The following is a 12,230-nucleotide window of genomic DNA, read 5'->3' as shown; positions in this document are numbered from 1 at the left end:
ATGAATGTCTATAGCACCCAGGTGCAGCTGTTGGCCCTTTTGGTATGAAGTGATGGACAGAGCGTTTGGAGGGTCAATCTCTCTTTGGTGCCTCTTTGAGGACCTGACAAAGAGAGTTTAACCCTCGAAAGTGGTGAGTGTCCTAATCTTTTGCGAACATTCTACAGCAAAATAGAACTGCAGATTTGTGACCCCCTTGTGTTCTTCTTTTCACAAATACATAGAATTAAGTAGTCTTTGAGTTTCTTGTGCGAAGATTTTTTACATTTCTAAAGTAATTTTGACTCCACTTTATTTTCCACCAAAATCTTGAGGACATTACCATGTTCTACCTGGCGTATGTCATCATGGCAAGATCTGTGCAAACAATGCAATTGTTGGGTTAGACCTGAAACCTGCAGAATAGTGACTGCAGTTCTAGACTAGAATATAGGATGTAACTCAGATCTGACATAATACATGTTCAAAAACTTACATATTTGTTTTATTTAGATTGTGGGATAGTCCTTTGTGTTCTAAAAGACCTTAAAGGTTCAATGCATTTGCAAACATGTTGTTGTGTTTTTTTTTTTTTTTTTTTTGCCTACTTAAACATTTTGCTTGCTTTGCTCATTTACCCTGTTAAGTGGAACATTGCATTGTTTCAGGAAAGAGATCGCTATGCTTACAAGATCCATTTGCCAGAAACTGTAGAACAACTAAGAAAATTTAATGCAAGGAGGAAATTAAAGGTAAGATTAAAAATGATCTCAGCAAATGTTTCAACTGAAAGCTTATCTTGTAACAGTGTCTCCAGTAGGACCCCCTAATATATGTAACCTCTCAGCCAAGTGTTCACGTGTTCTTATTTGTGGTCGAAGCTGCTGTAAAACCTCTGTGAAAAAGGCTTATCTCAATAAGAAGAAAAGAATCAGGCACTTGATGTTTAGCATGGTCAGTCTTTGCATTGTTTATTGGGGGAGAGCCCCCATATATTGCTGTCCAGTACCACAATCGGTGGATTCAGCTTACTTTTCCCTAATATTTGGGTTACGTCTTTGAAAACCATTTCAAAGTTGTATTGTAAATCATTTATGCTATAAAGTAAATTTTAAAAACTACAGGTTATTTTGTCAATCTTTTTAATTTCATCTACCGTATATACTCGAGTATAAGCCGAGTTTTTCAGCACGATTTTTCGTGCTGAAAACACCCCCCTCGGCTTATACTTGAGTGAGCTCTCCGCCCTCAGTGGTCTTCAACCTGCGGACCTCCAGATGTTTCAAAACTACAACTCCCAGCAAGCCCGGGCAGCCAACGGCTGTCCGGGCTTGCTGGGAGTTGTAGTTTTGAAACTTCTGGAGGTCCGCAGGTTGAAGACCACTGCGACCTTCAACATCATCCAGCCCCCCCCTCTCACCCACTTTAGTTCTGTACTCACCTACCTCCGCTCGGCGGGACGTTAGGATGCGCTGGTCCGGTGCTGCAGGACTTTCCGGTGGGGAGGTCGTCCGGTGGGATAGTGGTTCCGGGCTGCCATCTTCACTGGGAGGCCTCTTCTTCGGGCCCGGCCTCGGAATAGTCATGTTGCCTTGACGACGACGCAGAGGGACGTTCATTACCAACGTCCCTCTGCGTCGTCGTCAAGGCAACGCCTCTATTCCGGGCCCGAAGCGCGGCGAAGATGGCAGCCCGGAAACCACTATCCCACCGGACGACCTCCCCACCGGACAGTCCTGCAGCACCGGACCAGCGCACCCTAACGTCCCGCCGAGCGGAAGTGAGTACAAAACTAAAGGGGGTGAGAGGAGGGGGGGGCTGGATGATGTCGAAGGCCGCAGTGGTCTTCAACCTGCGGACCTCCAGAGGTTTCAAAACTACAACTCCCAGCAAGCCCAGACAGCCGATGGCTGCCCGGGCTTGCTGGGAGTTGTAGTTTTGAAACATCTGGAGGTCCGCAGGTTGAAGACCACTGCATCAGACATTGACAAGCGGTGATGATGAAAGTGGGGGGGGGGGGGGGGCTGATGACATGTGGTGATGATGACAAGGGGATGATGAAGGGAGGGTGTGGGATGATGATGACAAGGGGATGATGATGAAGGGGGAGGGGTGGGATGATGACAAGGGGATAATAAAGAGGGGTGTGGGATGATGACAAGGGGATGATGATGATGATGGGGGGGTGGGATTATGACAAGGGGATGATGAAGGGGGTGTGGGATGATGACAAGGGCTGTGGGATGATGACAGGGGGATGATGAAGGGGGGGGTGGGATGATGACGGGGGGATGATGACGAGAGGGGGGGTGTGGGATGATGACGGGGGGATGATGACGAGAGGGGGGGTGTGGGATGATGACAGGGGGATGATGACGGGGGGATGATGACGAGAGGGGGGGTGTGGGATGACGGGGGGATGATGACGAGAGGGGGGGTGTGGGATGACGGGGGGATGATGACGAGAAGGGGGGGGGGTGGGATGACGGGGGGGATGATGACGAGAAGGGGGGGTGGGATGACGGGGGGATGATAAGGGGGGGTGGGATGACGGGGGGATGATAAGGGGGGGTGTGGGATGACGAGGGGATGATGGGAAGGGGGGGTGTGGGGATGACGAGGGGATGATGAGAAGGGGGGGGTGTGGGATGAATGGGGGGATGATGTATTTCCCACCCTAGGCTTATACTCGAGTCAATAACTTTTCCTGGGATTTTGGGGGGAAATTAGGGGCCTCGGCTTATATTCGGGTCGGCTTATACTCGAGTATATATGGTACTTTAGATTATACCATTTTGCTGCATAACAGCTTTAAGTGATTTTCACCCGTTCTTCCCAGCTTGTTTTCTCCAGGCTAGTTGATTTAACTGTAGATTTTACATGGGGCCACAGATTATTAGGTTGGTTGAGGTTTGGTGCTGGGCCATTGTAGAACATTCACCTTTTTAAAGGGTTATAGGGGGAGATTTATCAAAACCTGTATAGAGAACAAGTTGACCAGTTGCCCATAACAACCAATTAGATAATTTTCAAAATGAAAGAAGCAATCTGGTTGCTATGGGCAACTGGGCAACTTTTCCTTTCCCCCGTAGTTATTAGAAAAACTTTTGACATGTTGCCCACGTGTCATAAGTTTTTTTTTTTTTTTTTTGTTTTTTTCATTGCACCTAATGTCATTCCTGACCCCCTCTGCAATTGTTAGTTAGAAGCCAGAGAAGTGAGCGGCAGTGCTCGCTGCTTAGCCTTGTACAAAGAAAAGGTTGTATTTGATGAACACCCAGGGAGTGAGCTATAAGCTGTATGGTGGCCCAGTACGGGAGGTGTTACCCCGTACCCTTGCTGCCCTTTCAGGCAGCCTCCTGCAGTGTCCCCTGGGCCACCCTTGTACTTGTTCCCCCATGTAAATATGTTTCATCAATTGTTGTATATTAAAATGTGTAAAGAGGTGCTATAACTTTAAGAATGTTGTCATGTGAGTTGTTATGTGATTGTTACCCAGGAGGTATCAGTGACCCAAGAGTGGCCTATGGGCTCCCGGCTAGTCTCCCCCATATAAGCCCTGGGAGGAGCTAGCTCAGTCTCTCTTCCGCTCTCTTGCTTCCTGCTGAGGTGCAGTGCAGTTGAGTCTAGGTGTGTGTCCAGAGTCATAGGAGGCCTCAAGTCTAGTATGCAGCTACAAGTAAGCCACAGTCTCAGTATTGTCAGTCATCATTCAAGTCAGTCACGGTCATCATTTGTCAAGTCACTGTGGCCTGCATTACATTGACCATATCTACTACAAGTCCCAGCAATCCCTTAAAGTCTCTGAGTCACTGGTCACCTCCGTGGGCCTGGCTGAACTGTATAGACTTTTCCACCTGTCTACCCTCAGTAAAGCTATCGTTGTCCATAACTTGGCGTCAGTCATTATTGCCCCGTGCCTAGCCCAGGATCCAGCGGTTTACCTTCGGGTGGTATTAAGGATAAACCACCCCCTGGCATCACGAATACAAGGGGTTAATGCCATCTGCCCCTAGGGTAATTCCACCTGCCCTTTACATCACACCCTCTACCACAGCTGCTTCCCCATACCTCACTAATGGGATAATGTTTGTGTAAAAATGAATAGGATTAAGAATTCTGTCTCTGTAGGGAATGATTACCTGCTGTTTACCTCATTGGTTTCTGCTTGACTACCTTAGGACAAAGCTGTGATCTAGGACTACAGTTATGCTCCAATGCCTATATGGAGTTTGAGGTAGTCTGAAACACATCACCTGTCTTCTCATTGGTTAGGTCTGGTGCTCTCCACTCTCCCCTGCAGCTCTGTCCCTTCAGATTGGCTTCTGATATAAACACAAGTCTCTCCCAGACTCGCCACAAAGTGATATTCATTAGTACAGTGGTAGAATTATTATTAGGTACAGACTTGAGACTACACACTAACAGAATATCTTCTGCAAATACACTGAGGCTATTTGGGCCTACAAGCCCTTTTACACAGACCAGTGACTAAGTGTTCAATTGGTTCTACAAACATTTGTCCTCAATCGATGGCCATTGTAAACATCCCAGTGATCAGCTAGAAAAAGAACCACTCCATTCTGGCTGACCTATGTAGATGCTGTTAGCAAATCATACATGTCTGTAAAAGGGAATATTTCTACAAAGCCCTCCCTATAATCAGCAAGTGAAAAGGAAGATAAACAAGTGACAAGTAACTTAAGTTGTGTGTTTTATGCCAATGTATGTGCTTGAGTAAAAGGACCCTTGGCAAGGAGGATCCTGGAGAGTTGCCCTATTCAGTTAAAGACTAGTTTAAACTCATTGGGGGAGATTTATCCAAACCTGTCCAGACGAAAAGTTGCTGAGTTGCCCATAGCAACCAATCAGATCACTTCTTTTTTAGAGGCCTTTTAAAAAAATGCAAGAAGCTATCTGATTGGTTGCTATGGGCAACTCAGCAACTTTTCGTCTGGACAGGTTTGGATAAATCTCCCCCAATGAGTTTAAACTAGTCTTTAACTGAATAGGGCAACTCTCCAGGATCCTCCTTGCCAAGGGTCCTTTTACTCAAGCACATACATTGGCATAAAACATACAACTTAAGTTACTTGTCACTTGTTTATCTTCCTTTTCACTTGCTGATTATAGGGAGGGCTTTGTAGAACAGGTTTTGATAAATCTCCCCCAATGAGTTTTTAAGCGCAAAAAAACTGCACAAACCATGTGTACATAGATCAGGATTGGAGTACTTCTGCAAACAGCATTTAATTGTGTTTTGCCAGTTTTTAACAAAAAATAAATGAATTTTTAAAAACCTACTTTACAACTTGCCCATGGCCTATATTAGCCAAAACTAGGAGCCATCTCAAAAATATTTAGAAGCAAGCTGCTGGGGTCACTTAAGACAGTTGAGGAGCATTCAAATTCTAAACCACATAAAAAATAAATAAAAGAAATGTTGATCAAATGTTAGGGATGTGAATGCTTTATATGTCACATTATATATATATATATATATATATATATATATATATATATATATATATATATATATATATATATATATATAGTGCCCCCATAGAGCTTCCCCTAGGAGTAGTGACCCTCATCTGTAGTGGTAAATATTGTTCTCCTACCTCATTCTCCACCAGTTACTTAGTAGTTATAGCCGCTCCTCTCCAAATAGTAACAATAGTAGAACAGTAACCCCTGACCCTAGTCAAGCATTGATCGCAGCAGGACTCCACTATCCCCATGTTGTCGGAGCAGGGGCAAACTGGTTTCCTTGGCCTCAGTGGGATTAGGGGGCATTCACACCACATTTTCGAGATCCTGCGGTTTTCAGTCTGGCCACAAAACTGGATACAGGGCAAAAATTAGCCGACCAGGGTCACTATATGACTCCAGTTGGCGCATTTAAATGAATGTGATTCTGTACTGGTCCGGTTGGGTTAGGGGAGCACCTGGTTTTGAAATTTCCAAGCCAGATTGGGCAGCCAGATAATTGAAACGTGGTGTGAATGCACCATTAGACTTGCCCAGGCAGCTATTCTGACAGCAGTTTGCTCTCCTGTATATGTTCAAACATTGTAACTTTTTCAGCATAAAATATACAGCCTATGTCAATATGCCACACATTATTTGATGTATATAAGCTACATTATTATTATTTTGGCATGACTAACTTCTTGCGGTTTGTTTTTTGGCTTATATTTGATTTTGGTATAAAAAAAAAAAGACAAGCCTATCCTATCTGAGTTAAGAAAGCTGTTGTCAGCTCTTTTGGTTATGCAACAAATCACGACTTGCTGTGGAAGTAACTTTCCATACAGAACATTTAGTCCATACACACAGTCTTGTGTCCTCTGTCAAGTGGTTTCCTCCCATGTTTGCCACAATCACTTTCTGTAAATATAACAGTTTCATTCATCTATATTTAATGAAATCTGTCACTAGGTTTATTGCTGTCTTAGCTGAGGGTAGCATAAACTAGTGACAGATGTTGAACATAACTATGTACTACTTCCACCGATCTATGCAGCCATTCTCCTAATATCCTCTTAAATATCAATGACCCCAAGTGCTGCACACTAGTCCTCCCTATTATATGCACTTGTCTTGAAAACTCATGAGGGACCTGCACCCTCCTCTTGCCGGACACTTTCAGCTGACGGTATAAACATTTTAAGATATATGTTTGGGTACTCTTTTTCTTACATCTTGCAGTAATGTAATTCATTCTGTTTCTCACATTATGATTTACTGTATGTTTGAGAAGTTTAGAGGTAGATTTAAAAAGATAATTTATTTCTTGCTTTTTAGTTCTGCATGTACTAAATCAGTGTTTCCCAACCAGGGTGCCTCCAGATGTTGCAAAACTACAACTCCCAGCATGCCTGGACAGCCAAAGGCTGTCCAGGCATGCTGGGAGTTGTAGTTTTGCAACACCTGGAGGCACCCTGGTTGGGGACCACAGCACTAAATAAATCCTTAGCATGTGTGTATCTGATTCATTGACACAATATAATAATTTGTTTGCCTTTACACAGGGGGCAGTTTTAGCTGCTGTGTCTAGCCACAAATTCAACTCGTTTTATGGGGATCCCCCTGAGGAATTACCTGATTTTTCTGAAGATCCAACTTCATCAGGTATTTTTATTTTTTTCTCCCAGTGATTTCATTGCCAGCACATATTTATTGAATTGAAATGTCTTTGGGTTTTATAAATATTATATTTGCATAAAACTGTATTGTCCAGCCAATGATGTATGCATATGATTAAGCAAATAAGTTGTACCAGTAGCAATTCTGACTGCTGACCCTATGGAGGAAGACAGCGCAATTTTATATTCCCCTCAATATTCTAAGCTTAAATAAGTAATAATAAATAAATAAGCCTAGAGATAGTAAATATGCTTAGATATTGTACATACAGAGCCAGGGAAGCTGAACTGTGATCTTAATTATAGGTGCCTAAATTACTATAGAAAGTGTCTCGCAAAATTCTACACAATGTCGATGTGTAGCTGTGGTGGTGATTAGAGATGAGCGAACTTACAGTAAATTCGGTTCGTCACGAACTTCTCGGCTCGGTAGTTGCTGACTTTATCCTGCATAAATTAGTTCAGCTTTCAGGTGCTCCCGTGGGCTGGAAAAGGTGGATACAGTCCTAGGAGTGAGTTTCCAGCCCACCGGAGCACCTGAAGGCTGAACTAATTTACGCAGGAAAAGTCATCAACTGCCGAGCCAAGAAGTTTGTGACGAATCGAATTTACTGTAAGTTCGCTCATCACTAGTGGTGATGAGAGCTAGTTACGAAAACTGCAGGGAAAGCAAGAGTTGATCTTTTTACAGCTAACCTCCTCTTAGACTGCAATCCATCACAATCTGCAGCTATTGCGATGAAGTGCCACAGTGTAAAAGGGGAAAGATTTATCAAAACCTGTTTAGAGGAAAAGTTGCCCATAACAACCAATCAGATCACTTCCTTTATTTCTGAAAAGGCCTCTGAAAAATGAAAGAAGTGATCTGATTGGTTGCTATGCACAACTGAGCAACTTTTCTTCTGGACAGGTTTTGATCTCCCCCTAGGTTTATCATCCAGGACAAAAATAAAATCACCCGGATACTGTGCTGCGAGCCTCCAAAGATGCAGAGGCTGATGTTAGGTTATTCAAAACAATTTGTCCCAAACACAGTGGGGGGGGGGGGGGGGGGGGAATTTATCGAGGTATTTAGCCTTTTTTTTGTTTTTTTCCCTTTTTCCAGTGATTTAGCGCAAAAAGTCGCACACATTTTGTATGTAACTTTTTGTACCTTTTTTGCCTCACAGCTGATTTGCGAGTGGGACTGTTAACAGTCAAATCTGTCTGTGCGGATGCAGTGGACAGGGATATAGATAAATAATATATAGTTTGGTGGTGAATTTCGCAAAAAAAATTATACTTTTTTTTTTTTTTTTTGCGAAATTCACCACCAGGCAGGGACTATACTTGTAAATATTGCTAAACACAGAGCTCAGCACTATGGTCCAGCACAGCATGTCAGGCCACTGGACCCTCAGACAAAGTAGCCGCTTAACAAGTATCCAGGCCGGCCTCCACATTCCACCTATAGATCAGAGGGGAGGCCTGAGCCTGCTAGGGTCAGGACGGGGTTTCTCCTTATCAAACCCCAGGTCTGCTCCACTAGGGTGAACGGGACTCCGCTACGCCTGTCACACTGGAGTCATCGGCGGGGAACTTGTACATAGAACTGCTGCCACTTACAGGATAGCTAAAGGTACCATCCGGCACCAAGCTCTGCTTCCCCACTGCAGGATGATCCAGAGCTCAGTCAGCCAGCAGCCCTCCCCTCAGCCCCCCCCCCCATTCCTAACCATAGACCCCCAGACCCCTAAAGGACACACTGCCCTAACATGTCTGTCTATGGTACAAAGCTACAACTCCCAGCAAGCTAGTTTTGCAACAGCTGGAGAGTCATAGGTTGGGGCTTGCTGCCCTAACATGTATCTCTCTATATATAGTATACAACTACAACTCCCAGCATGCCCTGAGTTTCAATAAATGTGAATAAGTCCCTCTTTTCCCATTACAAAGAAAACAAACAAACGTAAAACTATTAAATAAATAAATTTTTGATAATCACTGCATGTGGAAATGTCCAAACTACTAAAATAAAATTTGGATGGTCATGTGTGGTGAAAGGTGTAAATGTTTAAAAAAAAAACTAAAGTACAAAATTGCAATTTTGGTTATATCCTATCTATAAAAATTTTTAAAAAATGAGCATAACATCACATATACGCAAAAGTGGTACCATTGAAAACCAGGTCATGGTTAAAAAAAATAAATTTGCCCAGTGTATGGAAAAATAAGGAACATATTAGGGGGTCAGCAATGCACTACAGCAGTGTTTCCCAACCAGTGTGCCTCCAGCTGTTGCAATACTACAACTCCCAGCATGCCCGGACAGCCAAATGCTGTCCGGGCATGCTGGGAGTTGTAGTTTTGCAACAGCTGGAGGCAAACTGGTTGGGAAACACTGCACTACAGCAATGCACATCACATCACGCAGCCACTTTTACTTTCAGTTAGAAACAGACTGTACTGGTAATCCCCACTAGCTGTGTATTGCTCAGACAAATTTATCATATGATCTGCGCCATTTAATAAATTTAATGCACGTCAGCACTATCACAGCGGAAATTTTTTTTACTATAGAACACGTCCACCACAGACAATAATGATAAATTCATCCCTATGTTTTTCAGGGATGCCTCCCCTTTGTTAAGTGAAAAACATAGTTTGCTAGTGAGATGCTTGAATATACAAACAAACCACCTGAAATGGGCACAAAGCATTCTCCTTGGTCTGCCTTTTTCAGACAGGAAATGCATCACAACAAACATAACCATAAAATACATTGTCACAAGTATTACTCATAATCTGTATTTGCATATAACTTTGTGCAAACTTGCATGTATGCCCAGTTGATATGGGTTATAGGATTCGAACAGGAGATTAATTTTACATTTATATGTATATTTATTAAATATAGAGGCAGATATACACACATATTAAAGTATTTAGTCAGCCACCAATTGTGCAAGCTCTCACACTTTAAAAGATGAGAGGCCTGTAATTTTCATCATAGATATACCTCAACTATGAGTGACATAATGAGAAAAAAAATCTGTAAAATCATTGTCTGAATTGACTTGCAAATTATGGTGGAAAAGAAGTATTTGATCGCCTACAAAAAAGCAAGATTTCTGACTCTCATAGACCTGAAACTTTTTCTTTAAGAGTACATTCCCACCTGGCGTATACGCAGCGTATTTCACGCTCCGCAAAATCTGCTGCAACAGCGGGAAATACGCTGCGCATCCTTCGCTCACCATACACACAAGGCTTTTCGGCGAGTTTTGGAGGCAGGGCTGGCGTGACTGTGATGCGCAGCTTCCCCTCCAAAACGCACTACACACACAGGGCTGCCACCGGAAAGCCTTGTGTGTATGATGAGCAAGGGATACGCAGCGTATTTCCCGCTGCTGCTGCAGATTTTGCGCAGCTTGAAATACGCTGCATATACGCCAGGTGGGAACGTACCCTCAGAGTTTCCTCTGTCCTACACTCGTTACCTGTATTAATGGCACCTGTTTGAACTTATCAGTATAAGAGACAGCTGTCCACAACCTCAAACAGTCACACTCCAAACTCCATTATGGCCAAGACCAAAGAGCTGTCGAAGGACACCAGAAACAAAATTGTAGACCGGCACCAGGCTGGGAAGACTGAACCTGCAATAGGCAAGCAGCTTGGTGTGAAGAAATGAACTGTGGGAGCAATTATTATAAAATGGTAGACATACAAGACCACTGATAATCTCCCTCAATCCAAGGCTCTTTGCAAGATCTTACCCAGTGTTGTCAAAATGGTCAAAAGATTGGTGAGCAAAAATCCCAGAACCACATGGGGGGACCTATTGAATGACCTGCAGAGAGATGGGACCAAAGTAGCAAAGGCTACCAGTAACACACTACGCCACCAGGGACTGAAATCATGCAGTTCCAGACGTGCCCCGTGCTTAAATGGGTATTCCAGGCAAAAAACATTTTATCCCCTATCCAAAGGATAGGGGATAAGATGTCTTATCGTGAAGGGCCCCCCCGCGATCTCCCTGCAGCACCGGCATTCAATGTGGGAGCTTTAGCTCCAGTTTCAGAAATGCCACGCACGCTCCATTCATGTCTATGTGAGTGGATGTGACAGACATCATGCCCCCTCCCATAGACATGAATGGAGGGGGCGTGGCGTGATGTCACGTCCCGGAAACCCGGAGGTGTCCGAAACTGGAGACTCAGCTCCCGCATAGAATGCCGGTGCTGCAGGGAGATCGCGGGGGGTCCCAGCGGTGGGCCCCTCGCGATCAGGCATCTTATCCCCTATCCTTTGGATAGGGGATAACATTTTTTGCCCACAATACCCCTTTAAGCCAGTACATGTCTGGGCCCGTCTGAAGTTTTCTAGAGAGCATTTGGATGATCCAGAAGAGGAATGGAAGAATGTCATATGGCCGGATGAAACCAAAGTAGAACTTTTTGGTAAAAACTCAACTAGTCATGTTTGGAGGAGAAAGAATGCCGAGTTGCTTCCAAAGAACACCATACCTACTGTGAAGCATGGGGGTGGAAACATCATGCTTTGGGGCTGTTTTTCTGCTAAGGGACCAGGACGACTGTGTAAAGGAAAGAATGAATGGAGCCATGTATCGTGAGATTTTGAGTGAAAACCTCCTTCCATCAGCAAGGGCATTAAAGATGAAATGTGGCCGGGTCTTTCAGCATGACAATGATCCCAAACACAGCGCTCGTGCAACAAAGGAGTGGCTTCGTAAGAAGCATTTCAAGCTCCTTGAGTGGCCTAGCCAGTCTCCAGATCTCAACCCCATAGAAAACCTTTGGATTGAGTTGAAAGTCTGTGTTGCCAGCGACAGCCCCAAAACATCACTGCTCTAGATGAGATCTGCATGGAGGAATGTTCCAAAATACCAGCAACAGTGTATGAAAACCTGGTGAAGACTTACAGAAAATGTTTGACCTCTATCATTGCCAAAAAAGGGTATATAACAAAGCATTGAGATAAACTTTTGTTATTCACCAAATACTTATTTTCCAACATAATTTGCAAATAAATTATTTAACCCCTTAAGGACACATGACGTACTGGAACGTCATGTGTCCACTCCCGATCTATAACGCGGGG

The 12,230-nt window shown here is 43.9% G+C and overlaps 2 protein-coding genes across 11 annotated transcripts in view; one reads left to right on the top strand and one right to left on the bottom strand.

Annotated features, from left to right (window-relative positions):
* The window catches only part of CASK (calcium/calmodulin dependent serine protein kinase), a 349,672-nt gene that overhangs the window by 185,129 nt on the left and 152,313 nt on the right, over nt 1-12,230 (top strand). For all 10 annotated transcript variants that reach the window (XM_056558155.1, XM_056558150.1, XM_056558151.1 and 7 more), the window contains exons 9-10: nt 648-731; nt 7,014-7,113. In XM_056558155.1, the coding sequence (XP_056414130.1) occupies nt 648-731; nt 7,014-7,113 (184 nt within the window). The remainder of the gene's footprint in view (nt 1-647; nt 732-7,013; nt 7,114-12,230) is intronic.
* GPR34 (G protein-coupled receptor 34) overlaps nt 1-12,230 on the bottom strand; it is a 65,327-nt gene that overhangs the window by 18,860 nt on the left and 34,237 nt on the right. The window lies entirely within an intron of this gene.

Source organism: Hyla sarda, chromosome 2 (assembly GCF_029499605.1).
Source record: "Hyla sarda isolate aHylSar1 chromosome 2, aHylSar1.hap1, whole genome shotgun sequence".
In the NCBI taxonomy this organism is placed as follows: Eukaryota; Metazoa; Chordata; class Amphibia; order Anura; family Hylidae; genus Hyla; species Hyla sarda.
Note: the sequence above shows the minus strand (reverse complement) of the source record. Positions and strands in the feature narration are given on the sequence as shown.